Source organism: Telopea speciosissima, chromosome 8 (genome assembly GCF_018873765.1).
Source record: "Telopea speciosissima isolate NSW1024214 ecotype Mountain lineage chromosome 8, Tspe_v1, whole genome shotgun sequence".
NCBI classification, from domain to species: Eukaryota; Viridiplantae; Streptophyta; class Magnoliopsida; order Proteales; family Proteaceae; genus Telopea; species Telopea speciosissima.
The window spans coordinates 9,694,300-9,722,196 of NC_057923.1; the positions used below are offsets into that span (position 1 = coordinate 9,694,300).

The 27,897-nt window shown below is 38.8% G+C and overlaps 3 protein-coding genes across 3 annotated transcripts in view; 2 read left to right on the plus strand and 1 right to left on the minus strand.

Moving 5' to 3' along the window:
- Positions 1–3,277, minus strand: part of LOC122672640 (testis-expressed protein 10 homolog) — a 38,592-nt gene extending 35,315 nt beyond the window's left edge. The window contains exons 1-3 of the mRNA XM_043870102.1: positions 3,068–3,277; positions 2,904–2,976; positions 2,641–2,763 (exon numbers count right to left, since the gene is read on the minus strand). Of these exons, the coding sequence (XP_043726037.1) occupies positions 2,641–2,763; positions 2,904–2,976; positions 3,068–3,121 (250 nt within the window). The 5' untranslated portion in view covers positions 3,122–3,277. The remainder of the gene's footprint in view (positions 1–2,640; positions 2,764–2,903; positions 2,977–3,067) is intronic.
- A 4,130-nt stretch (positions 3,278–7,407) lies between these two features.
- Positions 7,408–12,474, plus strand: LOC122671655. The gene is made up of 7 exons (XM_043869008.1): positions 7,408–7,904; positions 8,787–8,927; positions 9,017–9,382; positions 9,740–9,982; positions 10,735–10,827; positions 11,923–12,123; positions 12,221–12,474. The coding sequence occupies exons 1-7, from the start codon at positions 7,560–7,562 to the stop codon at positions 12,431–12,433; spliced, it is 1,602 nt and encodes a 533-aa protein (XP_043724943.1). The 5' UTR covers positions 7,408–7,559; the 3' UTR covers positions 12,434–12,474.
- Positions 12,475–18,050: 5,576 nt separating this feature from the next.
- LOC122670711 (alpha-mannosidase 2-like) lies at positions 18,051–27,851 on the plus strand. The gene is made up of 4 exons (XM_043867671.1): positions 18,051–18,681; positions 18,905–19,054; positions 21,053–21,085; positions 24,398–27,851. The coding sequence occupies exons 1-4, from the start codon at positions 18,115–18,117 to the stop codon at positions 27,137–27,139; spliced, it is 3,492 nt and encodes a 1,163-aa protein (XP_043723606.1). The 5' UTR covers positions 18,051–18,114; the 3' UTR covers positions 27,140–27,851.
- Positions 27,852–27,897: the final 46 nt, after the last annotated feature.

Sequence of the window (27,897 nt, forward strand, 5' to 3'; positions counted from 1 at the left end):
ACTGCCTAGACAAAATTATGGGAGAATTTTTTAGAATCAAACAGTTCTAAAGTAACCCGGACTAAAACAGAAGAGCTGCATAATGAAGTGGAGAGGTGCTTCTGAAGCATTGTAGGGTTTATATAATCCATTCCAACCAATGGTTCTTTTTCCTTTTTTTCAATTTGCAATAAAGAAAGCATATTTCATTGCTTTATAAGGTCATATACAGCTCAATAGCAGAAATAGACAAAACAAAAAGTACAGGACAAACGTATTTGGTCAATTCTAGCTCATTTTACCAATTATTTACATGCTCTCTTAAGGACTGTGACTTCAAATTCTCTTGAAGCTGCTTCACAGCCAGAACACAGCAAGGCACAGACTGGACATAGATCTTTTATCCAAGAAAACCCTACAGTCACTCTCATTCCAAAGGACCCAGCAGTAAATAGCATAGGGTAATAAAATGAGTGGATGATGCAGGGGCATCTAAACATTGAAAGGATGATGAACCATTATTTGGGCCTACCACCTCTCTCTGGACCAGCTTTTGGAAGCCCGAATCTGTCCAAGAGGCATGATTTAGGCACAATTTGAAAAGCATAGTCAGTTAGCTTTCCTAAGAGACCAAGATATTGAAAATCGGAGCTGTTTTGGAAAAGTTATGGCCATGTTACTCTATTACTGAGAACAGAATCCTGTTTTTAGAATCAATACATCTAACGTAGTTTCAATTTCTTTACTTGGAGAGCACTCCATGGAGTTGCTAAATTCATAACTGGAGTCTAATTTGCAAGTTTATGTCATGGTCACAAAATTAGGAAGTGGTTTAAAAAATAAGAAATGAATCTTAAAGTTTAGCTTTTTATAAAAAGTTGTCTAAAATTTTTCTATTTTGTTGGATTTTATTTCCTCAAAGCAATTACCCTATATAAGGCAAGTGAACTGGCCAGGCTAAGTATTCAAATTGTTATTTACTTATTGAATTGAAGGAGTTGTTGCTCTACTTTATTGCTCTTCTGGTTAGAGCCTCTGAGTTCTATATCTATCTGCAAAGGCTCTGTCAAGAGCCCCACCCATTGGAAAGTGATTGAAGGCCAACTGCTGAACCCGATTCGATTGATCACTCCCTTCTAGTTAGCTGCACTAAACCCTGGGTAAATTGTAGCTTATCTAGTTATCGTTCTCTCCTCATCTTATTCTGCTTTCTCTATATTTTCTTCTCTTTAGTCTTCTGGCATGTTACTCAGAGATAGTCTAATTCAAGAGTAATGATAATAGATGACAAGATGAGAGAAGTTGATTGAGACGGTTTGGCCATGTGCACTGAAGATCAGGAAATGCACCACCTCAAAGAAGTGAATTGAAGGAGTTAAAACGACAGGGGAGACAAGAGATGGGTTGAATTAAAACAATGAGGAAAGGCATGAACACTTTTGATTAAACAGGAGATGTTACCCTTCATTAGGTGGAATTATGGATGAGTATACATATAGCTGAACCCAAGTAGCAGGCATAAGGTTGAGATTGTGTTGAGCTGACAGTGTAATGTTCTTAGAACAATGTTCTCAAAATCGAATCCATATCTTAAATGGTATAGAGGTTTTAATTAAATCAGAATGCGTATTGTATCATGCAACTCAAAATTTCTATTTATCAAAATCCTACCAGAATATAACACAAATAGGGATAATAAAAAAAAAGGGAAATGTTCCCATGCGCAGTCCACCCTTTGTGCATCGACTCTTGGAGAGGGCCTATCTACTTCACAGTGAAGGCCAAAATAGACGAGGTTGATGGTTGTAATCTATGAGATCTGTACACATTGACTAAACAACCTTGTCTAATGTTCTGTTTGGGCTCCACTCCCATAATATTAATGTGTGAACAGTGCACAAAAAGCAGTGCCCGAAAAGAATCCAATTTTCCATCACTTTCTCATCTATATCCACCATACGGCTAATAATTAACAACATACTACAAGAAATAAATTATATGACTGTTGAATACTTATATTTTTTAAAACAATTACACTGCCTGTATCAATTTCTCACTAAATCAACTTAATCACAATGTTTCCACGTCAAATCACTACTCTTGCAATTATTTCTTCCAAGTCACATGCTCCAAACAAAAGCAGCTGTAAACAGAACACAAAGTTTCTTCCCTCCGCAATTGAAAGTGTTACATAGTACCATTACTACCATCCAATAGAGAATAGATCCCATCAACAAGGTGGCATATTACCCACTAACTTTATAAAGATCTATTGAGAGTTTAGAGTACAGCTAGAATGTAGGCAAATGGGACACTTTTTTTTCAATCACATTTTGCCCCTTCTAGACCAAAGCATAATGGGGATGTAGGCAAATGGAACACCTTTTTTCTACGAGGAAGGAATAAATCAAACTTATAATGCATTGGTCTTCTAGCATGCAATATTAACAGGTTGAAATTCATGAAATATTGTCACTATCCATTAACTCTGTTAACAATCGGACTATGTGCTATCCAATTTGACCCGATAACGGACATTGCAACCACATTGCCTTCATAAGCATATTGATATGGTTGCTTCAAGAATTAGAGAATATCAGTACCTTCCAAAACCTTAAAATAAGCAACTGTTTTGATCATTACTAGTTTATGAAAAGATACCCCTGCGAACTTTGGCATTATGATGAGATGTCTGATGAAGTAACTCTTTTAGTGTCAGACCCTTTTTGTTCACAGCTAAACCCGCTTTATCCGATGCCACACTCTGTTCGGGGAGAATAATTGCTGCTCACCTCGAATATTAAGCCAACAAAATTCAAAAAAAAAAAAATTTAAAAAGACACACAGATTAGCAATCACTAATGAGACTGATAAAAATTGAGGGCATGGTGGCGGAAGGCAATCAAAGATAGAGCAATTTGAACCTTTGGACTTGATTTCAGTGTTGGTAGCATTCTTAGGTGGCGGGAGTTTTCGACCGATCTTCCGCTTTATTTTCTGCGAGTTGCAACATGATGAAGCTAGTTAAAATCAAAAACAATATTTAGAACACGCCAAAGTGAATAGATAACAGAGAGTAATGAATTACATTGAAATCCACACCCCGCTGCTTCTTCGAAGAAGGTGGTTTAGAACGCACCATATTCTATACGAAAGAGGTAAACTGACAAACAAATTAAATTCAAACAAGTAATGTATTCGAATAAAATTTCAGTCTTCGATGAGAATAATTGTTCTTTGTATTCTGAATTTCTGGCAATGAATGAAGGTCAGACAACAACTTCTCAACGAACACACTTCTGGGCAACAAAACCTCCTAGAATCATAATAAACAATGGTTAGAACTACGGAAAGTGGCGCGGTCTGAGCAAACAACAAGTTTAAAGAGAAAGGGGTTAGGGTTTAACGGAAGAGATACAAGAATGAGAGCAGGTTTCACGGAGGAGGAGGAAGTTACTGGCAGTCTTCTGCTTCGATAACCAAAGAGTGGTGTTATGATTCAGAGCACCACTGATGCATCAGGCAGCGGCAAAGGCCCAAGAGGGGTCGATTCTGTATTTTCGTTCAACCGACTCCGCGGTTCCGCCATTATGACTAATGAGGGTTTTAAGAATAGAGATTCGGATCGTTGAATCGGCCGTGGCCGATCCCGATTTTCATCGACCGATTCACACCTGTAAACCCTATAAATCTATTTGAATCCGACAATCGATTCTAGGGTTCTTGAGCAGCAATTCAGGCCGATTCACCAATGACTGATTCCGTCCCCGATTCCGCTTTTTATAACCTAAACGCAGTTGAGTAAGGCGGTAATAGGAGGTTCACCCGGTCGGGTACGTACACTAAGTCGTTTTACTACCTGGTAAAATGGCTACGCCTCTGTTTGGTTGCAAGTGAGAAAAAAAGGGGGAAGGGATTTCGGATTCGTGCATCAATTAGTCAAATAAAGAGGGCGGGGGTGTTATGATCATTTCAGATTCGTGCATCAATTAGTCAAATAAAGAGGGCGGGGGTGTTATGATCATTTCAGATGAACATTTTTGCATAAATGACATAACAACAATAAACTCAATCTTATCCCAACTTAATGGGATTGGCTACATGAAACTAATCAAACAAAGTAAATAAAAACTGTGAGATGAAAGAGAAGAATGGAAAAATGTATGTGAAGTGAAAAGTGAAAAATGAAAAAAGACAAATGAACAAAGGAAAATACAATAAAAGTGACAGAGGAAAGAGACACAATCCAGCAAATCAAGAGAGTATCTCACCTTAATAGGATTTGCTACATGAACCCTCCAATAGGCTCTATCCGATGTCATACATGGTACGAGACTTAAACTATACATGTCATTTCTCACGACTTCTCCTATGGTCATTTTAGGATTGTCCTTCGCTCTTTTAGCTCCATCAATCAGAATCATATCAGTTCTCTTTACTGGGGCGACCCTAGGCCTCCGTTGAACATGATCAAACCACCTCATACGACTCTCTCAGAGCTTGTCATTGATCAGAGCAACTCCCAAGTCAGCTCTGATACAATCATTCTTTACTTTTATCCTTCCTTGTTTTTCCACATATCCATCTTAACATTCTCATCTCCGCCACACAAAGTTTCTCAGTATAACACTTCTTAACTAGCCAACATTCTGCCCCATTCATCATACACAGGCGAACAATGGTCTAATAGGATTTTCCTTTAAGTTTTAAATGAATACGTTGATCACATAGCAATCCGAACGCACCTCTCCACTTCAACCATTCAACTTTAATTATCGGTGAGACATCATCTTCAATGTCACCTTCCTTATTTATGATTGATCCCAAATATCTAAAATAGTCACTTTGTATTATTTCCCTTTCCTCAATTCGCACTATATCAATATCCATCATAATGTAACTAAAATTACACATCAAATACTTCGTCTTTGTTCTACTAATCTTAAAGCCTCTTGTGTTCCGGGGCTGATCTCCATAGCTCTAATCAATCTGACACAAGCTATGCATAAAAACTTGAGTAAATTACTCTAACCTCCCCTAACCTTTCTGACAAATACGTAAACCTCCCCTACTTGTCAAACTTCATTGCACTTAACCCTAATCCATTAGTATTTTAAGGTTGGTTAACGGAGAAATTGGAAAATTTATTTTTTAATAACCCTAAGAAAATACCTATATTTAGGAAGTTACCCTTTTGCTCGTCGTCATCTTCTACCTCCCAAAACCTCTCAACTCAACTCTAACCTACAAATCTGATCAATCTACCCACCTCCCATCCTGCGCAAAGAAAGGAATGGGTTAATCCTTGCCGGCCTATTATGGTTATTTAAATCCAAAATAGTTTTCTTTTTTTTTTCCTTCTCCAATTTCCTTCCTCTTCTCCTTCTTTTAAATTATTTTCTTTTTTTTTTTTCTGGTAGAGGGCTACTTTATCCTGTCAATATGGAATTTATAACTCGTCTTGGTTAACTTGCAAAGCAACTAAAATTCTGGTCGAACAGTTCCTTGTGCCTTTACTGCAACTTCATATGACAATTCTTATCCAATTATTCTCTTTCTTGATTCCCAAGAATTTCTTCATTGGAACCACATATAGAAAAAAAAAAAAAAAAAAAAGGTTTTTGACAAATGCCCCCTACAATTTTTCTAATTGTAAACCACTCTGAAATAGATTGAAGTACTCAAGCGAGAGTTTGATCATAAGAAGAACATGAAGAAGAAAAGATGGGTTCAAAACCTAACCAATTTGAGGAATTTATTTTCAATTTCAACCCTAATCGATCTGGGGAAGATTGAGGGCATTTTGGTCATTAGATTCTTTAAAACTAACATCTAACGTTTCAAATTAACAATAGGGACCAAAGTGCTACAATGTTTTAAAAGTAGAGGAGAGTTTGCAATTAAAAAAGTTATATGGAGGCATTTAGACAAATGAGTATTTTCAGGGGGACATTTGTCAAAAACCCAAAAATAGAATGTATTGTCATCGTGGATTCTTTGATTAAGATCTAGGAGGAGGGTGTTGTTTCAATATTTCCACATTAATAGACTATTCTGGGTGAACAAAAGTTTCCAAATCTCTTTTCAATGTACTTTCATTTGGTTAACAATCCGTCAGCATATTCAGAGGTCTCACGACATCATCCATTTCCCCATGCCTTTCTGATTTTGGGATTTTCTCTGGAAATGGACGTCGACTAGTGAGAAGATGGTGCAAAGGCAGTAGAAAGAGACGGGTTGCAATTGCTCACTTCGTAAACGACTGAGATGAAAAAGGGGGAATTTGTGGGTCTTTGTTGTTTAGTGGAGTCCATTATCGTACAAAAATGGACTTCAACCCTCTCCCCTCTCTTTTGGTTGTTTATAAGTAAGGATATTTTGGTCACAACAGGTTTTTTACTAATATCGTTAACGGAGTGGGGTTAAGTGCAATGAAGTTTGAAAAGTAGGGAAAATTTGAGTAATTGTCAAAAATGTAGGGGGGGGGGTTCGCCTATTTATCAGAAAGATTAGGGGAGGTCAAAGTAATTTACTCTAAAAACTTTTATTGTAAAATAATTTTACAAATCCATAAAGCGAAATTAAAAAACTAAATTTAGTATGTTTTGAAGTTAATTATACCATCATGTGAAGTAAAAAGGGAGAAAGAATGCCACTCAGTCGCGTAGCCCAACGTGTACCTGCACCTTGACACAATCGTGTGTAAAATGATCGGTGCACTCCTTGGAAAGGCGAAGAGGATTAAGGGTGCGATAGGCATTTTACGTGCGACTGTGTCTGGGCTCAGATACACGCTGTGCTGCACGAACATGTGGCATTCCTTTTCCCAAGTAACAATTACAAAATTTCCACTTATGTATGGATTTAATTCAACTCCCTTCCTCTTATTTTGCTTACAACCAAGCATCAAGTGGAATCTACTAAGTGTTTTAAAAAACTTACCGATTATTGCTTGCTTTCAAATTTATACGGTAAAATACACGTAACTCCCTAAAATGCACCAAATATTCTTCATAGCCATAAGGTTCTGACAAGTCCGCATGCACCTCTGCAAATTTCACGTACCACCCCTACTTTACCCCTTAAAGCCATTTAAGTCCACCGTTAATTTTGGGGTAAAATTCCAACATCTATATAGATACATCCTTGTTCTTATCATGTGACTTCAGCAATTGTAAGTTGCAACTGTGTTATTTATTGCCCTTGTTTTATTTTTATAAATTATTAAAGCTTTTCATACCCATGAGCAGATACCGAAGCTGTTGACGACCGAGACGAGCTGCCCTGATCCTTGTAGAGTAGAATGTAGAGGAGGAGATTCCACGTGGGCTCTCTCTTTTTTTTTATTTTTTATGAATAACGACCCTACCCTGTCTGCATTAGTCACCTTCTGGTCTGCCTCTAATATTTTCTTTCCATTTTCCCGAATAGTGGGTAAGGACCAAACATTAGCAGGATATAGAAATGGATTCATGACATATTCCTCTCCTAGTGCTCGCCATCTTTGACCTTGTTACTAAAACCATAAGAACTGGGGTTCATCTGGAACTCCTTCCACTAAATTCTGTCCAATCGAAGCCATGTTGTCGTCGTCGTCGTCGGCAACGTTATGCTGTCGGCATATGTGCACGGTGTTCTTATGCTTTGTAGTGTTAGGGTTCGGTTTGAATTTTGGTCATGCGTTCAAAGTTCCTTTTAGGGTTAAGGACGTTCTTCCGGTTCTGCCTCACCAGATTTCATGGCCTGTGCTTAATAATCTTCACAGTGCTGTTGATCTATTACCCTTTTTTGTTGGGTCGGTTTCTCCCAACAACGGATCCATTGAGTGGACGGGTTCTTGCTTTCATGGTAATGATGCTCGGTTCGATTTAACTAATGGTGAAAACGGTGAACAGGGACTGGGTGGAGGGATTCTCTATCTAAAGGTCTTTTCTCTGCTCTTTTATTCTATTATACTTGATATTTGAAGTTATCATTTTTTCAACTTATTGTTTCGTCTGTGCTTTAGACTTTAGAGTCGTTGTCAATTAGTTCAATGAATTAAATTCTTTTTCTCTTCTCACCACTTAAGTTTATAGTTTATTTGAAGTCTGAAGATCTGTCATATAACTTTTGGGATCAAATTTATTCTTAGATTGTCGACCTGCAGGTTTGGATATTTTTATCCCCCTCTTTACGATGTCTATTAATTGTCCTTCTCATAGAAGAATCCCATAGCCTGGTTTTATGCTTGTGAGCTATTTATTCATATTTCCATCATATACTCGACAAGATTCAATCATCACAATTAATAGTTTTTCTTTGACTGACCCATTAGTTTCCCTCAGCTATAGTGGGGTACCTCATCTTTTTTTTTTTTAAAACAAAAATTCCCTGCTGGATGTTGTAGATGTGCAATATCTTAATACTGATACATTGCCTCTGTATAATTGGTCCATGATCATCCTTACAAAGAGTTGAGAGAGTAACATTCTTTTTTTTTTTGTGGGGGGGGGGGGGGGTGGGGGTGGACTGTAAACAAACAATTTAGTTGTCAAGAACTTATACATATTTCCTAGCTTGTGCATATGCTTATTGCTTTGTTGATTTCCCCTCTTTCACAGACCAGTGAAGCTCACAGCTGGACTTGCCTCTGTATAATTGGTCCATGATCATCCTTACAAAGAGTTGAGAGAGTAACATTCTTTTTTTTTTTTTGGGGGGGGGGGGGGTGGACTGTAAACAAACAATTTAGTTGTCAAGAACTTATACATATTTCCTAGCTTGTGCATATGCTTATTGCTTTGTTGATTTCCCCTCTTTCACAGACCAGTGAAGCTCACAGCTGGACTTGCATGGACCTTTATGTATTTGCAACACCCTATAGAGTAACATGGGATTATTATTTCTCTGCTCGGGAGCACACTTTGGAGATCTCGTCATGGGAAGAGCCTGCAGAATTGGAATATGTATGGTGGTGTTCTTGATTTGACGAATTCCACATTATATTTGATATTTTGATTGCATAAATATGACATTCTCAGTGACCATTGATCAGGTAAGGCAGCATGGGATATCTATATTTCTCATGCCATCAGGAATGTTGGGAACCTTTCTTTCTCTGCTTGATGTCTTGCCTCTATTTTCAAATACTGCTTGGGGTCAGAGTGCTAACATGGCCTTTTTGGAGAAACACATGGGAGCATCATTTGAAAGACGCAATCAGCCCTGGAAAGTAACAATCAATCCAGAGGATGTTCATTCTGGTGATTTCTTAGCTGTGTCAAAAATCCGTGGGCGATGGGGTGGATTTGAGACATTAGAGAAATGGGTAACAGGTGCATTTGCTGGACATACAGCAGTTTGCCTGAAGGATGAATTGGGAAATTTATGGGTTGGCGAGTCTGGACATGAGAATGAAAAGGTACGTGAATTATAATATACAAATTGCTTGCCAGGAAATGTAGGATAGTTTATTTGTAGGAATTGCATGCTATGAAAACCAGGGTAAGTTACTAGTAGGAATTGCTTGCCAAGAATAGCATGACTACGTAGGAGTACAGCTTAATCTGCCTGCAAAGTAAATTCTTGTGATGCAGCTAGTGCTACTTTATTAGCTTTATGAGAATTAGTTTTGTTCCTTTGACCAACACTGTTTGATTGTTAATGGGTCTTGTATGTTTAAAATTTTATGAGCATTAGTAATTTGTCAGTGAATCACACGCTTATCCATGTGTCATAAGCTATAAGTTTATTGTATTGTAAAGTTGTTGTGGCACAGGGAGAGGAAATTATAGTGGTAATTCCATGGGATGAATGGTGGGAATTGGCACTCAAGGATAGCTCCAATCCACAAATAGCGTTGCTTCCCTTGCATCCGGACGTTCGTGCAAAGTTTAATGCCACTGCAGCATGGGCATATGCTCGGAGCATGACAGGGAAGCCATATGGTTACCACAACATGATCTTCAGTTGGATTGACACCATGGCGGACAATTATCCACCTCCTCTCGATGCTCACTTGGTATGTGTCATCATAAGACATTATATATGTTCTAAGATATTTGTGTCAATTTACTAGCTGAATGTTAGGCTTTTCGTGGAGGCATAATGCATGTGCTTTTTGCTGCTGTTTTTCTCAGAAATGGAATTTTCAAGCAAGTTTTTTCTGATTGTGTAGAACTTGATGAGTGAAATAGGAGTTTTTATCTGCAAAAGGATATTGTGAATGACATCATGTATTGAGTGTTGTGTGTATATGAGGTTGGCTGTAAGAGTGTTCCACCATTCTACTGATTTAGGGCCATATGTTCTGTTGAGTCGACCGGTCATTTCCTACCTTTCCACTTCAACAATAGTCATTTTGGCTTCTCCTCTTCCTTTTAAGGTCTTCAAATTGCAACATTTACTCCTCCATGGTCTTCATTGCACATTGCATGACCGTCGACTTCCCCTCATCTTGTCTCCTTTGGTGCTATTCCTATGTATGCATTTATGTACACACATGGATTGTATGTAGAGACACACACATTACTTTTAAAAAAAAATGTTGACTAGATATTACTTTTATATCTAATTCAAATAATTGTGTTTGGTGTTTTCCAAATAAGATATAATTCAGGCAGACAATTTCACCTTATGATTGATTGGGTGATGCTCTTTGCTTAAGATTGTTGCTTAATTTGTTTTAGCTTTTTCTTCATCAATCTTTTGTTACTTAATGGAGGGAGACCAATATATTCTGAGCTGGCATTTTTTTACTCTCTACTTTTGTAGGTACTTTCTCTGATGTCCATGTGGACTAGATTGCAGCCAGCCTATGCTGCTAATATGTGGAATGAAGCTCTTAACAAGCGTCTTGGTACTGAGGTATATGTTGCTTCTATTTGTAGATCATTATATTTTTTATTCTAGGACTGCCTGTGTTTGTTGCATGATATGTATATACCTTCATTTTTTTTTTTGGTTGGTATTTGTATCATGCCAATTTGCCATGTCACTTTCTACTTTGTGATAAATTTCAGTCCGCGAACTATGCCATAAAGAAAAGTAATGCCCTTTTGGCCCAATTTTTCATTACATTGGTAATCTCCACATCAAGATGTGAGACTAGTGGCTGCATTTCCGTCTCCCATGTGAATTTTATAGCAGTATTTGTACCTTCACGTAGAATTACTAGTACAGCCGTACGGGTTTATGTGGATTTGTCTCTCCATTAATCTTCCAGTAAATATTCAATGCTGAGGAGTTCAGCAAGGTCCTACAGTGAGAATTTGATGGTTAATTACAGTAAATAAACCTGGAAAAAAATTCTGAAGGAAAATCCCATTTAATCAGATTCAACAGCCCACATCTAACAGAATGTATCGAAAACTTTTGGAAACAAAAGAATGAAGGTCAGAAAGATTGTGGAAGACAAATTATTATAGCTGTCAAAGAAGTGGTCAAATGTATGTGTGTGTGTTTTGGTATAAAAGTTAAAAGTCTACTGTGGCTGTATTGGGGAGGAAGTTGTTGAAAGGGAGATTATGCCAATTGAATCTATCAGGGAGGGGGGAAAAAGCCAATTCAGATGGAATGGTAAGCCTAATTTAACAGGTATCATTAAGAAGGTAACTGTGCTGCACAATTCTTCTGCTTTGTGAAATTCAAGTTCTAGGAATTTTGTTTTTTTGTTTTTTTTTTGGGTGATGAATAGCCATAATTTATTACCAAACCAGGAAAATAGGATACTCAGATAATATACAAAACCACCACCAAGCAGCCAAAGGCTAAGACTACCACGGGGCACTACATAATTGGGAAAGACCCCAAATACAAAGACCACCCATAGCAAGCTCGTTGGCCAGTGAATTGGCCAATCTTCTCCTGCCAAAATGATGAATTATTCAATTGAATTTGTGCACCTGACAACTCTTTGAATTATTTTCATTTGAATTCTACTCCTATGCATGTTTGTTTCAGGGATTGGATTTACATGGAATTCTTGCTGAGACTGAAAGGCATGGAATGACCTTCGAGGAATTACTTGTCATCCCAGAACAAGATGACTGGGTATATAGTGATGGGAAATCAACAACCTGTGTTGCATTTATCCTTGAAATGTACAAAGAGGCTGGTATATTTGGTCCTTTTTCCAGCTCTATTCAGGTTACGGAGTTCACCGTAAGTACCAAATGCCTTCATGTCAGGGTTTGCCTCAAGTTTCATGCCTTCTTGCTTGTTGTGGTTTCATCTGACATGGCTGCGTTACTGCATACAGATTCGTGATGCTTACATGCTTAATATATTTGAGAATAATCGGACACGCCTACCAAGCTGGTGTAACGGTGATGATGGCCAATTGCCGTTCTGCCAGATTCTTGGAGAGTATCGCATGGAATTGCCTCAGTACAATACCATTGAGCCATATGCCAAAATGAATGAGAACTGCCCTTCCCTACCACCAACTTACGAAAGACCAGTAAGCTGTTGATAATCACCCTAGCGAAGTTGCTGTTATGTGGGGTCCTCAAAGATGCTTTTGCTTTGATGTTGGAGATTATCAGCACTGATTTACTGGAGATGTCTATGGGCGGACTTATGCAATATGTACTTTTTCCACCTTTAGGTCTTCAGTCTGTACATATTATTTTCCCCTTAAATACAGTTGACACGTTTAAGAGGGCAGACCTCAGTACAACGGTAAGGTTGCTCCATTGTGACTTACTGGTCGCGGGTTCAAGTCGAAAAACAGCCTCTCTGCGAAGTGGGGGTAAGACTGCGTACATTATGTCTCTCTCCTGACCCAGCCTCGTGCATTGGGTAGGACCTTACAGTTGACACGTTTAAATTAATAGGAATTGTGATATTTTCTGTGTTGAACATGTATAACTTGAGGTGATTCTCAGATTTCTATTTGAAAATGTGTACTCTGTGGGTAATAATCATGAATCATATTTAATCAGTATATTGAATACATGCGCTGAGGGTCTTGATTCAACTTACAGATTGCAGCTAAGTAATAGGTCATATAACAATTTAAAAAACAATTATTGACCTTTCACCATTAAATAAACATATGACATTATTGTTGCAGAAACCATGAATTGTCATCAAAGTTAATGAAATTTGGGATTTTATTTTGAGGTAAATTAATTAACTCCTTCAGAAGGATGCAAGACCTCCTAATGTGTCACTGTGACTGTGAGTAGTGTGTGGGCGCTTCTCTTGGAGGCATTGGTACATTTTTTTTTTCATGGAAGGCTAAGGTACTTGGTATGTAGATGATCCAAGCCGTGCTTCATTTTGCCAATTGTTAGATTGATTACATTAGCCTTTGGCATGAGAAGGAACTACAAGCCCAGATTCAAATATGAAATGAACCGGATATGAAGTGGGTCTTAAATCAATCGAGATTCGAATGTCATGGTTTGAAGAATTGGAATTCGATCGCTGATTCTGGTCGAATTGGATTGGAATCAGCCGATTCAGAATTGGACGATTCAAATCAACCAATTCGTACTTCATTTGTAAGCCATGAATCTTCATAGAAATCGGTGGATGCAGGGATTTAGTTTACGAATCGGATATTGGTCATGGTTGAAATCGATATGTATCAGCTAGTATTATTCCAGTATTGATTGGAGCAGCCAAAATTTAAAAAAAATGAATACTTTGTTTGGCCGATACTAGCGATACTTATCAGTATCATATTGATATCGATTGCAACCGATACCCATACGGCCAATCTGATATCAATACCGATATCAATATTGATGTCTTTTGGGCCATTAAAGGCCCCAAGTATTGATGGTTTTAATGCTAGTTTTTTTCAAAATTTTTGGGATTTGATCCATCCGAATATTTTTCGTTTTGTTCTAGACTTTTTTTCTTCGGTCCATTTACCTTCTGGAGTTAACCACACTCTGATTGCTCTTATTCCCAAAATCGATAATGCTTCTTCTGTTGGGGACTTCAGACCCATTAGTTTATGTAGTGTCTCCCATAAGATTCTATCTAAACTCATCGCCACTCATCTCAAATCTACCCTTCACTCCTTCATCTCTCTGTTTCAAGCCGCCTTTATTCCTGGCAGACAAATCCAGGATAATATAATCATTGCTCAGGAGATTTTTCACTTTCTGAATCATACTCATGGTAAGGCTGGCTTTGTGGCAATCAAGATTGATATGTCCAAAACCTATGATAGGATTGAATGGGGGCTCCTTTTCTTGGTCTTTTCATTTATGGGATTTGGGCACAAATGGCTTTCACTGATTCGTGCCTTGATCTCTACCACCTCTTTTTCCATCAAGCTTGATGGTAGTCCTTTTGAGTTCTTCCATGCTACTAGGGGATTACGTCAGGGTTGCCCTCTCAGTTCCTATCTTTTTTTGGTGGCCATGGAGGTTCTCTCTCGTCTCTTATCTACTTATCGTGAGTTGGATATGTTTCATGGGGTCAAAATTTCCAGAAACGCCCATGAAGTTACACACCTCCTTTTCGCGGATGATATATTCATTTTTTGCCGTGCTACTTCGGATGACTTATTGACTATTAAAGCTATTCTGGATTTATTTTCTGATCTTTCGGGCCAGGAAATTAACTTTTGCAAAAGTAGCCTCCATTTTAGCCGTAACGTCCCTTTTAATCTCAGAATGTCCCTTTTGTCCCTGTTAGGCATCAAGAAAATGTCAGTGGATTCCATGTACTAGGGTACTAACTTGTTTCATGGCAGGTCCAAACAAAGGGAGCTAGAGGGGGTTCTGACTCGAATGCATAAGAAGCTTGCTTCTTGGAAAGCTAACCTTTTAACTTATGCTGGTCGCAGTGTCATTATTAAATCTGTGCTTGCTTCCACTCCAGCCGTTTTTAATGAACTGTTTTGCTTTCCTCTGTAAACTTGTGGCAAGATGGACTCCTTGTGTCTTAATTTTTGGTTGGGTAATGGTAATGCCTCCCGAAAAAAGACCACATTCATTTCTTGCGATAGAATGTGCATTCCAAAAAGTTATGGAGGCCTTGGGTTTCATAAGGCAATTCATCATAATACTGCTCTGTTAACCAAGTTGGGGTGGAGATTGCTTACTGAGCCTCAATCGTTGTGGGCAAGATTAATTAAAGCTAAGTATTTCCATAAGCAATCTCTGTTCGATCTCTCTGTTAGAACACGCAAAGGATCATGGGTCTGGATTAGCATCTCACATATTATTTCTAACCTTGAAACTCTGGTATGCAAAAAAATTGGTAGTGGTTCCTCTACTCATTTCTAGTATGATAAATGTGTTCCCGATTTAACAGGTAATCTCTCCAATTTGGCTAGCTGTTCGATATCTTTGATTGATAAAACTAAGCTTGTTAAATCCTTTTTACATGGTAATTGCTGGGACACCACCCTTCTCCAGGCTTGCTTACCCCCATCTATTTCTGTTCGTATACAATCATTGGCTGTGTCTGATTCTGATGATAGATGGTGGTGTATAAAGTCTAAGAATGGCATTTTAACCACCAAGATAGTAGCCCAACACCTTCAATCGCATAGTACTAATGTTTCTCATATTGATATTTCTTGGTGGAATTTCTTCTGGAAAATTCATATTCATCCTAAATTTAAATTCTTTGTATGGCGTTTGTTAAATGCAGGACTTCCCACTAAGGCTTTTCTCTCCAGATGGATCCGGATGGACTCCACATGGGCTCTTTGTGGAACTGGTGTTGAATCATCAAGACACCTGTTCTTTTCTTGTGATTGGGTCAAACACATTTGGACGGGTGGTCCTTTGGGCCTAAGAACTGATTTCATTGACTTGAAGGATATGAAATCTGCTTGTCTCCTCTTCTTTCTACAATTCAAGTCAGATAAACCACTTCTCAACTGGTTTTTTAGTGTTTTTTCTATTACCTGTTATTTTATTTGGGCTGTGAGAAATAGGGTAGTTGTGTGTTCAGAACAACCTGACCTAGCCTGGGTGTTGCGAAATGTTCACCAATGGATTGTGGATTTGAACTTAACTCCCCACAGCTTCAAATCCTTGGCTGTAATAGATAATAATAATAATAATGATATATTATCAATATCACTTTCCTCCTCTCCTTTACCTTTGCTTAACTTTTCTGTTTTAATCTGTGCAGGATACTCTAGCACTGGACTAACTACAGTTGGATGGTTCTATTTCTTTTTGATTGATGGCAAACTTAAGTTTTTTGATACAGGAACTATTCCTAATTCCACAGAATTAGTGGCCCTTCTTTTTGCGCTCCGAAAAGGATGTGACCGTGCTGCCAGTATTGGGTTACAGATAAAAGAAATTCGGATTGATCACAAGCTGATTACGGATACTCTTCCATCTTCAACCAAATGCTTATGATCATGATACTTATTTAAGGACTTTTTGTATATATCGGACTGCACTCAAGGTGTAAAGTTTTCGACGTCTGGTGATAGGTTTTGTCTAACAATGGCTAGGAACTTGGCACGGAATATGTGCGATCTCCCCCTCCCCCCACCAACTTCTGTGTACCTTTATTCTGTTTTATTACTGCTTGCTTTGTTTTCATAAAAAAAAAATAATAAAAAATATTGATATTGATGCCAAAAAACCGTGTGTGGATGATATTTTAGAGCCATGCAGAAAAGCTTAACACGTCTGAAAAGAGACATTAGCCATTTAGGTCATAGCCTCATACTCTTCATATTTTCAGACTTTATCTACGCGTATTTATTGTTGTGTTTTAAGTCAAATGAAAGGAACTCTAAAGTCTCCTTAGGGCTTGGGGCTTGTTAGAACATGGTTTGGGGTGGATTTTTATCCTCTGTTGTTCGCTGCCCGAACAACACAGTGCTGTCCCCTCACATGGGACGCGAAATGATGACTTAACCTCTCTCGGACAGTGTGTTCGGGCAGAGAGGTTAAGTCATCATTTCGCCCCCATGTGAGGGGATAGCAGGTGCTGTTTCGACAGCGGACAGCAGAGGATAACGATCCAGTTTGGGGTGGATTTGGATCCTCTGCGGCCTGGGGTTGTGTGGCCATCGTGCTACGTGCAACTCCCAAGTTGCCATCTCAACACAAATGCCCATCCAATGGTTGGGCATTGAGCTTCTCAAAAATGCAGTTCAAAATTCAAATTTAAAATGAGCTTTATGCCTAACCATTGGATGGGCATATGTGCTGAGGTGGCAACCTGGAGTTGCGTGCAACACTATGGTTGCATAACCCCAGGCCGCAGAGGGGCCGGATCTGCCACAACAACCAACTCGTATTGGTATTGATTGACACTGATATTGATTCGATGTCAATTTTTAACAATTTTAATTATATTTTAAAACTTTAATTTCACATAAACAACAACCATATTCTTATCCCAACTAAATGGAGTAGCACCAATCCAATAAAAGCTTTGTGAGAGCCACTTGAGTGGTATGATCATGTACAACGGAGATCTATGGATGCACCGGTAAGGAAGAGTGACTAGATTCAGTTTGACTGAGTTAAAAGAGGTAGGGGCAGACCTAAATTGACTATTGGAGAAGTGGTAAGAAAGGTTATGCATGTGGTAGGGCTCGATCCTAGTATGACAGCCGATAAAGTGGTGTGGAAGACAAAGATCCGTATAGCCGACCCTTTGTAGGAGAATATTCTTGGGATGCTGCTTTGATTATTGCTTGGATTTCTTCTTTACTTGTTGTCTTTTTTACTTCATTTTATTTCTCTTATTCTTTTAAAACTTTAATTCCACATGTCACTATCTTATTGGTCCTACCACCAATCCGGATCGTTATCATGTCCGATTTACTAAATCTAAGCCCTAGAATCTGGCATTGCATTCAACTGGAACGAGGGGAAGATAGTCAATGCCTTTGAAATGGGAGAGAAAGAAAAATAAAATTAATTTCGTCCAATACAATAAAAGATTCGAATCCGACGGTTTTTATCCAGGTGTTAGGAGCTCGGCTACAGAACACCGTCCATCTTGTAGAATAATGTATAATTTAAAAATCTCAGTTCAACGTCTCCGACACGTCGTCATCAGTTCAGTTCCAGTGAGAGAGAGAGAGAGGGGGAGACTGACGAGGGTAGTCTGGAAGCTACGAGGCACAAGCGCGGCTGAGGTAACAACGCCAGTTCCACAGTTGTAACTTGTATACCCTAGTAATTGGAATTGGTTCTTTCAATGGCCTTCTCCTCCGGCACCGGAAGCAGCCGACGGGGAGGATGGGCCCAGTCTCTACTCCCATCGTCTTCGAATTCTACCAAATCGAAGCTTCCCAGGAAGTCCCGCCGGAGAGCGTCTCTTCGTGATTTCATCTTTGCAAACTTCTTCACTATCGGCCTCTCGGTCTCCGTTCTCTTCTTCATCGCTGTCGTCTTCCGCTATGGTATCCCAAAACCTCTCTCTACTCCTTTCAGACCCAGAAATTACCGTCAGCCCAAGTTCAGAAAACCAGTTTATCGAAAACCCGCTTTGTTGGAGAGCGGAAATGAGGTCGCTTCCGCTGCTGTTGTTGACATGACAACGAAGGATCTCTACGATAAGATCGAGTTCCTGGATGTGGATGGAGGGCCCTGGAAGCAGGGTTGGAGAGTGAATTACAAGGGCGATGAGTGGGATACAGAGAAGCTGAAGGTTTTTGTGGTTCCGCATTCGCATAATGATCCTGGTTGGAAGCTCACTGTCGACGAGTACTACGATCGGCAGAGCCGGCATATATTGGATACAATTGTAGAGACTCTGTCCAAGGTGAATAATTTTTTTCCTTTTTACCTTCCGGTTTTCATTGTTTTAGAGGGAAAAAGAGAGGAAAAGATATGGTATTTTTAAAAAATTTTTGCTATTCAAATGAAGTAGTCCTGGATATCTGGATACATAGGACTAAATTAATTTGGGATTTATATTTAACTGGTTGTTCAACACAATTCTAAGTTATAATTTTTCTAAGGAAACTCTGGAATTGGAATTGTAGGATGAACGCCGCAAGTTTATATGGGAAGAGATGTCATATTTAGAGAGATGGTGGAGAGATGCCTCAGAGGCTAAAAGAAAAACTTTCCACAATTTAGTCAACAATGGGCAGTTAGAAATTGTTGGCGGCGGTTGGGTGATGAATGACGAGGTAACTGCATGTGTCATAAGTTTTGAGCTTATATAGCTATGCCTTATTTTGAGTTTCTATAGAGTTTCCTTCTTGATTGCATTCATCTTCTTTTCCTGTGTCTTGAGTACTCTTGTTGATGTAACGTCAACTGAGAGCTTCCCCCCCCCCCCCCCTTCTTATGTTGCTTTCAGAAAGTTACTTAGAAAATATCATCAATTTAGTCTGTTGCATCTGAATTCTTTCACGCATATACGAGTAACCAAAGGTTTTACTGTTAAATTTCACTTGGTTTCTATCTACGTCAAGAATAGCTTGAGCACAACACTTCGATAATAAAAGGAAGAATAACATGAATGCTTGTGTGGATCAAAATCACTGTCCCATCCAAAAGAGATATTAGAGAAAAACAAAAGATAATAGGAACCAGCACTAGGTGCCCTATCTTGTAGCTAAATTGGCTGGCTTAATGCTACTAAAATTATGAGGTTGGTGGTTCAAGACCATCTTAGCAACTGTCTAGTGATAAATGATATAGCTTGTCATAACTCAATGTTACTCACTCATAACGACAAGGGTGCAGGTTTGATTCTGTTTAATTAGGAGCAGGAAAAAAAAGGGTATCAGATGAGTCCATGATTTCTGTTTTGAATTCTGATTCCTCTGATCCTTTTTCATTTAAGTCACTATGTTTTCTCAGAAAATGATGTCACGGTTTACTGATTGATGTGATAACCACCATTATTCAATACACAAGTGTCATTTGTGAAGCCATTTGGTGTTATCAGTCTACCTCATTTTATTCTTTGGAACCCACCTTTTGAATTGACTGAAAACCATTGCACTTTATGGAAAAATAGTATGAAGTTATAGACAACCTTATTTCCCTGTAATAATTTACAATTAAGTTATATAAGTGGTTTCCCTTATTTGCCATTTGTTTCAATGAAATAATATCTAATTGAAACTGTGCAGAAACAAAAAGAAGCAGATTTCTTTTTGGGGTTAAATAACTCTTATGAGATCTGAGAAACGAAAAACGTTACAAGCCTCTAAACAGGTTTAAAAATGGACCATAACCATTCCTAAGACTACAAGAAGGAATTAATAATACGTACTACAATCTCACAAAGGAATGGTAGATCCAAAACACAATCTTCAAATAAATAACATCTCAGACATACAAAAGTCCCTCAAAGGAATGATAGACCAAAACCACAGAGTTGGCTGAAGAACCCCTTGGCCCTTACTTTGCTATGTCATCCGTGATCTCATCAACTGTTCTAACTTCTAAGCTTCCACTAGAACGAGCAGTTTGAATGGCCAGTAGCCGAATGCATCCAATGAAGGTTTAATCTCTTTAGCTTACTGCTGGGATCTCGCATCCAGCCCATCACATTGCTACATTGCTAATTCACCTTCCATTAAATTTTCTGGGGGTGAATTTTGCAGAAAAAAAAATGTTGGATCTTGGTTAATCATATTGTTGCCCCCCTTGATACAGCTGGATCCTTTTCCTCAATCTCCCAGGCCATGCTTCCTTGTCAGGTGAGATAAAGAAAAGACAAAATTATAAAGAATTATAATAGGAGTATTTTACTTTTATAACTACCATCATATATATTCAAAATAAATAGAGCCAATTAATTATACAAAAAAGCATAAAGTCACTGACATAAATTTACTTGTTTGTGGCACGTCATCATGTTACCCCCAGCCACCACCCCTTAAGAAAAAAAAATAATAAAAACTCCTGGGTTGAGGTTAGATCAAATACAGCTGCTAATCGACTTTTTTTTTTTTGGTTTGGGGGGGGGGTTTCAATTTGATTTTTGATGGACAACTCTGTTTGTTGGTACTGAAACTTTACTAGTCGATAGATGTGATGCTGAAACTTACAATTTTTGCAGTGAGGCAAACTGGGTTTTGATTGCTCTAAGAATATCTATCTAATTATGTATTTATTTTTATATATTTCGGAATCACAACTTGTCTAATATTTTTCTTTTTTCTCCCCAGGCTAATTCACATTATTATGCGATAATTGAGCAGGTAACTCAGAAGAGCTTTCATTACTATTCTTTCTACCATATATGGCTTCTTGGTTTCTATTCAGCAGCTATTTGTTTCAGGATTCACTGCATAGATGTGATTAAGTAGCATCTCGATGGTTTTAATCATTCTTTGCACTGTATCTCCTCAATGGAATCTTTGGGACTTAGTCATTATTCATAAGAAAGAAGATGCTAAACTGGGAATGTAATATTGTAATTATTCTCTTTAGCGTGTTATTATTTTCAGCTCAGTTCAACTGAACAAGTCTTCTCATATGTGCTATGTCGAGGCCCACTTGAATCATGTTCCAATATTTCACTCTATTTCAGGCTTCTGTTATGGGAGGCCAGTTAGGGATGAATAGATTTTTACATTAGGAAGAAATGAAAAATATGTTTAGTACCACATATGCTAGAGTTTGTTCTTTTATTCTTTGAATATTTTAGACTTCAGAGTATCATCTGGTGATACAACAACAACAACAAATGTGTGAATATGCTTGTCTCAAAGCAGATTTGAGTAGAAATAAGTAATAAATGATGTGAGGGTTTCCTGATCAATGCATTAATCCATAGATTGTTTAACTCAATGATGAAACTGGAAGGACTTGATTGCTTCTGGTTATTCAGCAAAGAACTGTCTTAGGTTTTGGTTCTGTGCCTTATAGAAAGTATTCTTGAGATGGTGGCTTATGACTCTAAAATATGCTGCTAGCCTTTTACTTACAATCTAAGATATCCAGGGACAGATGTAGATATAGATATGGGAATGCAGGTTGGGGATTTTTTGGGACCTATTTCCACTCCAACATTTCATTAAATATCTTAAGCTGTGTTTTTTTTTTTGGGGGGGGGGGGGAGTTAATTTTCAGTTTTTAAAACAGGTGCAACTGAATTAAAAGTATACTATTTTTGTGACCTAATGGTTTGATGTTTTACAAAGTGCTGATTTTATATATCTGCTAATAAAAATTACTATTGAGAGTAGCAAATAAGCAATGGTTAAGAGGAAATGAGAAACTCTTCTGCTACAAATGCCTGTGTTTCGGTACTGGTTTCGCCCAGCCAAAAAACCGAGTTGGTGCATTTTTTTTGGAACTTGGTTGATGGTTTTGGTGGGTTTTTGACCTAGTTTGGTCATGAATGTTGGTATATAGCCTATTTTGGGCCATTTAAATACAATGGCGAAATCCAAGGTTGCTTAAATCTAACTTAAATTGAAGAAGTTATGTTTCTCAGTCAAACCTTATTTGGTGTGCGCGAATGCTGTCAAAATCATTTTGAATGAAAATATTGTTTTAGACATCAAAACAAATGAATATTTTACCGCACTTTTGGTTTTAGCAATGTTTTACCATATTAAGATTTATCGAATATTTTGATTTGAGAAAAAACCCTAACATTTAAAAGTTAAAAATTGCACCTACTGCCGAAAATCCAGTTTTTGTTCTTGACTTGGGGGGGTTGACTTTATCCTTTTGGGAATTGATTTTTTAACTATTTTTATTAGATTCAAATAGGGGGTATTTGCATATTTATGACTAATATCTTAAGTAAATGAAATAACAAATATAAAAACATTTACTTAAATGATATTAGGCATAAATAAGTGCATGTCTTGGTCTCTGGCATAAGTAAGTGTCTGTCCTGTTTTCTGGCATAAATAAGTGTCTGTATACTAAGGTTTCCAACCGAGATCTCGGCCGAGAGACTGTATTTCTCCATTTCGCCTTCAATCTCGTCTCGGTTTTTGAAAAAACCGAGATATTACCGAGATCTCGGCGAGATCTTGAACAATGGCTGGTATGGTCGTTAAGCAATTGGAAGTATTCAAGTCTGAGTGAGTACTCACTGTGTCAGTGACAAATTTGAGGTTAAGTTGTTAGATGATATGTAAATCCTTATGCTGAATTCTTTGGGTGTGATTAGGGAAACAATCTGTTGGATGTTACTTCGAACTTTGTATTACTCAGTTGTTGATTTCTTTTTTAGAATTCTATTTAGTTAGTCATTCACTCATTTGAACAATATAATTTGCAGTGAAGTTTCCATTATTTTCTTAAGAAGGCTGCATCTTGAAACATAATGTTGGTTATTAGTCATTTTTTCCTTCTCCCCCCCACCCCTTTTCTATTTCTAAGCATGTATGGCACCCCACAAGATATAATTGTTGTGAAGGGTTTTCTGAATAGTTAAATGGTGTTGGGAGTAAAACTCCTTGATACAGTGAGTACGCTTCATGGCCAGGTTAAGTTGTTAGATGATATGTAAATCCTTATGCTGAATTCTTTGGGTGTGATTAGGGAAACAATCTGTTGGATGTTACTTCGAACTTTGTATTACTCATTTGTTGATTTCTTTTATAGAATTCTATTTAGTTAGTCATTCACTCATTTGAACAATATAATTTGCAGCGAAGTTTCCATTATTTTCTTAAGAAGGCTGCATCTTGAAACATAATGTTGGTTATTAGTCATTTTTTCCTTCTCCCCCCCACCCCTTTTCTATTTCTAAGCATGTATGGCACCCCACAAGATATAATTGTTGTGAAGGGTTTTCTGAATAGTTAATTGGTGTTGGGAGTAAAACTCCTTGATACAGTGAGTACGCTTCATGGCTAGGACTGGGAGGGGAGTTTAGTCCCTCATTGGTTGGGTAGTGTGTGGTTGTTGGGCTTATAATCTTAGGAAGGGCCTTTCTACCCTGAAGCTCAGGCTTTTGGGTTGGCCGCTGTCAAATGGTATTAGAGCAGGTTGTCCATACATTGGCCTTGTGCGGGCCCATGGCCCAAAGCTGGAGGGGGAGTTGTTGCTATGAGTGCACTCCATGACCAGGAATAAGCAGGTTGTCCGGGCACTGGCCATGTGGAGGCCCATGACCTAAAGCTAAGGGGAGTTGGTGCAGTGAGTGGCTGAGTGCGCTCCACGGCCAGGAACAGGAGGGGAGTTTAGTCCTAGATCGGTTAGGTAATGTGCGGCTGTTGGGTTATGACCTAGGAAGGGCCTTTACACCCTAAAGCTTGGGCTTTTTGGTTGGACGTCGTCACTCTTGGAAGAGTTCTATGTGTTTTACATTTCTGCTGACTTGGTGTTTGCTCTATGGTTTGAGAGTTTCCACCTATGTTTTGTCTTCTGAAAATTGTTGCTTCTTCCTCGATTCAAGTCCTTGCAATTTTAATTTTAATGTGGGTATCTGTTAAACTATTTGCCCGTACTAATATCTTGTTGTTAAGCTATTTTTGAAATTGTCTAAGCAGAACTCTAGGGCTGATTAAGGTTCCACTCTGATCTCTATTCACATTATGTGTCAGATGATAGAAGGCAATATGTGGTTAAATGACACCATTGGGGTTGTTCCAAAAAATGCTTGGGCTATAGATCCATTTGGTTACTCAGCTACCATGGCATATCTTCTCAGGCGTATGGGTTTTGAGAACATGCTTATACAGAGGACCCACTATGAGCTGAAGAAGGAACTTGCTCGACATAAGAATTTGGAATACATATGGAGACAGAGCTGGGATGCTAAGGAAACCACTGATATTTTTGTCCACATGATGCCTTTTTATTCCTATGATATTCCGCACACGTGTGGGCCTGAGCCTGCTGTTTGCTGTCAGTTTGACTTTGCACGAATGCGTGGATTCTCTTACGAGCTATGCCCATGGGGACAACATCCAGTTGAAATCAATCAGGACAATGTGCAGGAGCAAGCCCAAAAACTATTAGATCAGTACAAGAAAAAGTCAACTTTATTCAGAACAAACACACTTCTCATTCCTCTTGGGGATGATTTTCGTTACATCAGCATTAATGAAGCAGAAGCTCAGTTTAAAAATTACCAGTTGTTATTCGATTTTATCAATTCTAATCCCAATCTGAATACTGAAGTGAAATTTGGTACTCTGGAAGATTATTTCCAAACACTTCGTGAGGAGGCAGATAGAATTAATTATTCCCTTCCTGGTGAGGTTGGCTCTGGACAGGTTGCTGGCTTTCCCTCATTATCGGGTGATTTTTTTACATATGCTGATCGCCAACAGGATTACTGGAGTGGCTATTATGTTTCTAGGCCTTTCTTCAAATCTGTTGATCGTGTATTGGAACATACATTGCGAGCATCAGAAATAATGATTGCGTTATTACTAGGATACTGTCAGAGACCGCAATGTGAAAAGTTCACCACTAGTTTTTCCTACAAGTTGACTGCCGCAAGGAGGAATCTAGCCCTTTTCCAGCATCATGACGGGGTCACTGGCACAGCTAAGGATCACGTAGTAATCGATTATGGAACACGGATGCATATATCTCTACAGGACCTGCAAATTTTCATGTCTAAAGCTGTTGAAGTACTACTTTGTATCCGTCATGAGAAATCAGACCAGAATCCATCTTTGTTTGAGCCAGAGCAGGTGCGATCAAGGTATGATGTCCAGCCAGTTCATAAATTAATCGGCCCTCCAGAAGGCAGTGCGCAGTCAGTGGTCTTCTTTAATCCCTTGGAGCAAACAAGAGTTGAAATTGTGATGGTTATTGTTAATAGGCTAGATGTAACTGTTTTAGACTCAAATTGGTCATGTGTGAAAAGCCAACTTTCTCCGGAGTGGCAGCACAACAAAGGCAAGATTTTCACCGGGAGGCATCGTCTTCATTGGCTTGCTTCTGTTCCTGCCATGGGATTGCAAACCTACTACATTGCTAATGGATATGTTGGATGTGAAAAGGCCAAACCAGCTAAACTAAAATTTTTTGCATCTTCCAACGAGTTACCTTGTTCCTCTCTGTACCCTTGCTCAAAATTAGATGGTGACATAGCAGAAATAAAAAACCGTCATCTGACACTTACCTTTGATGCCAAACTTGGTATGTTGCATCAAATGAGCAACAAGGATGGCTCAAAAACAGTGGTGGGAGAAGAAATAGGTGTGTACACTAGTCCAGGAAGTGGTGCCTACCTTTTCAAACCTAATGGTGAGGCTCAGCCAATTGTTCAAGCTGGTGGGCAGATGGTAATATCATCAGGACCTTTGATGCAGGAATTTTACTCTTACCCAAAGACAACATGGGATAAATCTCCCATCTCCCATAGCACTCGAATCTACAATGGAGAGAACACTATTCAGGAGTTTCTTATAGAGAAGGAATATCATGTTGAACTTCTTGGTGAGGACTTCAATGACAGGGAGTTGATTGTCAGATTCAAGACGGGGCTCGACAACAGACGGGTTTTTTATTCTGATTTAAACGGTTTTCAGATGAGCCGGAGGGAGACGTATGATAAGATCCCTCTGCAGGGAAATTACTACCCGATGCCCTCCCTTGCATTCATGCAGAGTCCGACTGGTCAACGGTTCTCTGTCCATTCTCGTCAATCATTGGGTGTGGCAAGCCTTAAAAATGGTTGGCTTGAGATTATGCTGGACCGCCGTCTGGTCAGAGATGATGGGCGTGGTCTTGGACAAGGAGTCATGGATAACCGTCCAATGAACGTTCTGTTTCACATTCTAAAGGAATCCAATATCTCCTCTACAGCAGATCCTGTTTCTTCAACTCTCCCCCTCAATCCCTCACTTCTGTCCCATAATGTTGGAACCCACTTGAACTACCCAATGCATGTATTCACTGCCAAGAAAGCACAGGAACCATCTGTGCAGCTCCTACCTAGATCCTTCTCCCCTTTGTCAGCTTCGTTGCCCCACGATTTTCATATCGTGAGTTTCAAGGTTCCGCAGCCTTTAAAGTATTCTCACCAGCCCCATGGAGACTCCAGATTTGTTTTGATGATACAGAGGCGACAGTGGGACTCTGCATACTACTGTCAGAAGGGCAGGCCCCAATGCTCAATTATGGCCGATGCCCCTGTTAATCTGTTTTACATGTTTAAAGATCTTGCAGTATTGAATGTGAAAGCAACTTCCTTAAATCTCTTGCATGATGATACAGAATCGCTTGGGTACATTGAGCAGTTGGGAGACGCTGCACAAGAGGGACATGTCATTATGTCACCCATGGAAATACAGGCTTACAAATTGGAATTGAGGCCCCAGCAATGAATTTGGAATACTGCTTGACCTGCTCTTTCTTCATTCCTCTGGCTTTGGGTTGCATTTGAGCACCCAAATCTGTTGGATGAGCTTGTTTATTTGACCTTCTAATTGGCTGATTCTAAGGCCGGTCAGCAGGGATGAATTCTATCATCATTTTACAAACTCTAAATTGAATGGAAGATCAAGATAAGCTAGCTAGCTAAATTAAACATTGTCTTGGAATATCTTATCTAGTTGAAGCTGCAGTGGGCTGTGGGCCAATAGTGGCAGCTGTGTGGCCTTATCGGGTTTGATAAGAGGTTTACACCTGATGAAGTATGGGAAGGTTTGCTTAGTTCAGCCCCACAGGAATGTGATCTCTTTTGTAATACAGATATCCCTCTCCTCCCATTTTGTTTGGGAAACTGATGACGAAATTGACCACACATTCTGTAAGATGGTCCTAACCTTTAATCTTGTTTGTCCAGGAGGTTCTGCTTCATTGAACACATTTCATGTAACAGTAGAAATGATGTAAACTTATACTCATTTTGGTGCACTGTAAAATATTATGTGAATGGGGGCATGAATTTTCCTGGACACGTACGACAGTGTTTCATTATAGTGCTTGAGTTTTGTTACTTTCCCTTTCTTGGTCAATAGATAAGATGCATTTAAGTTATAGAGAAAGATGGTGCATACATGCTTCAGTGGCAGTTATGTCTGGCTCCTTGGTTTATCACTTAACCTTTATTTGTCTCTTTGAGTCCCTTGGAAATTCATGA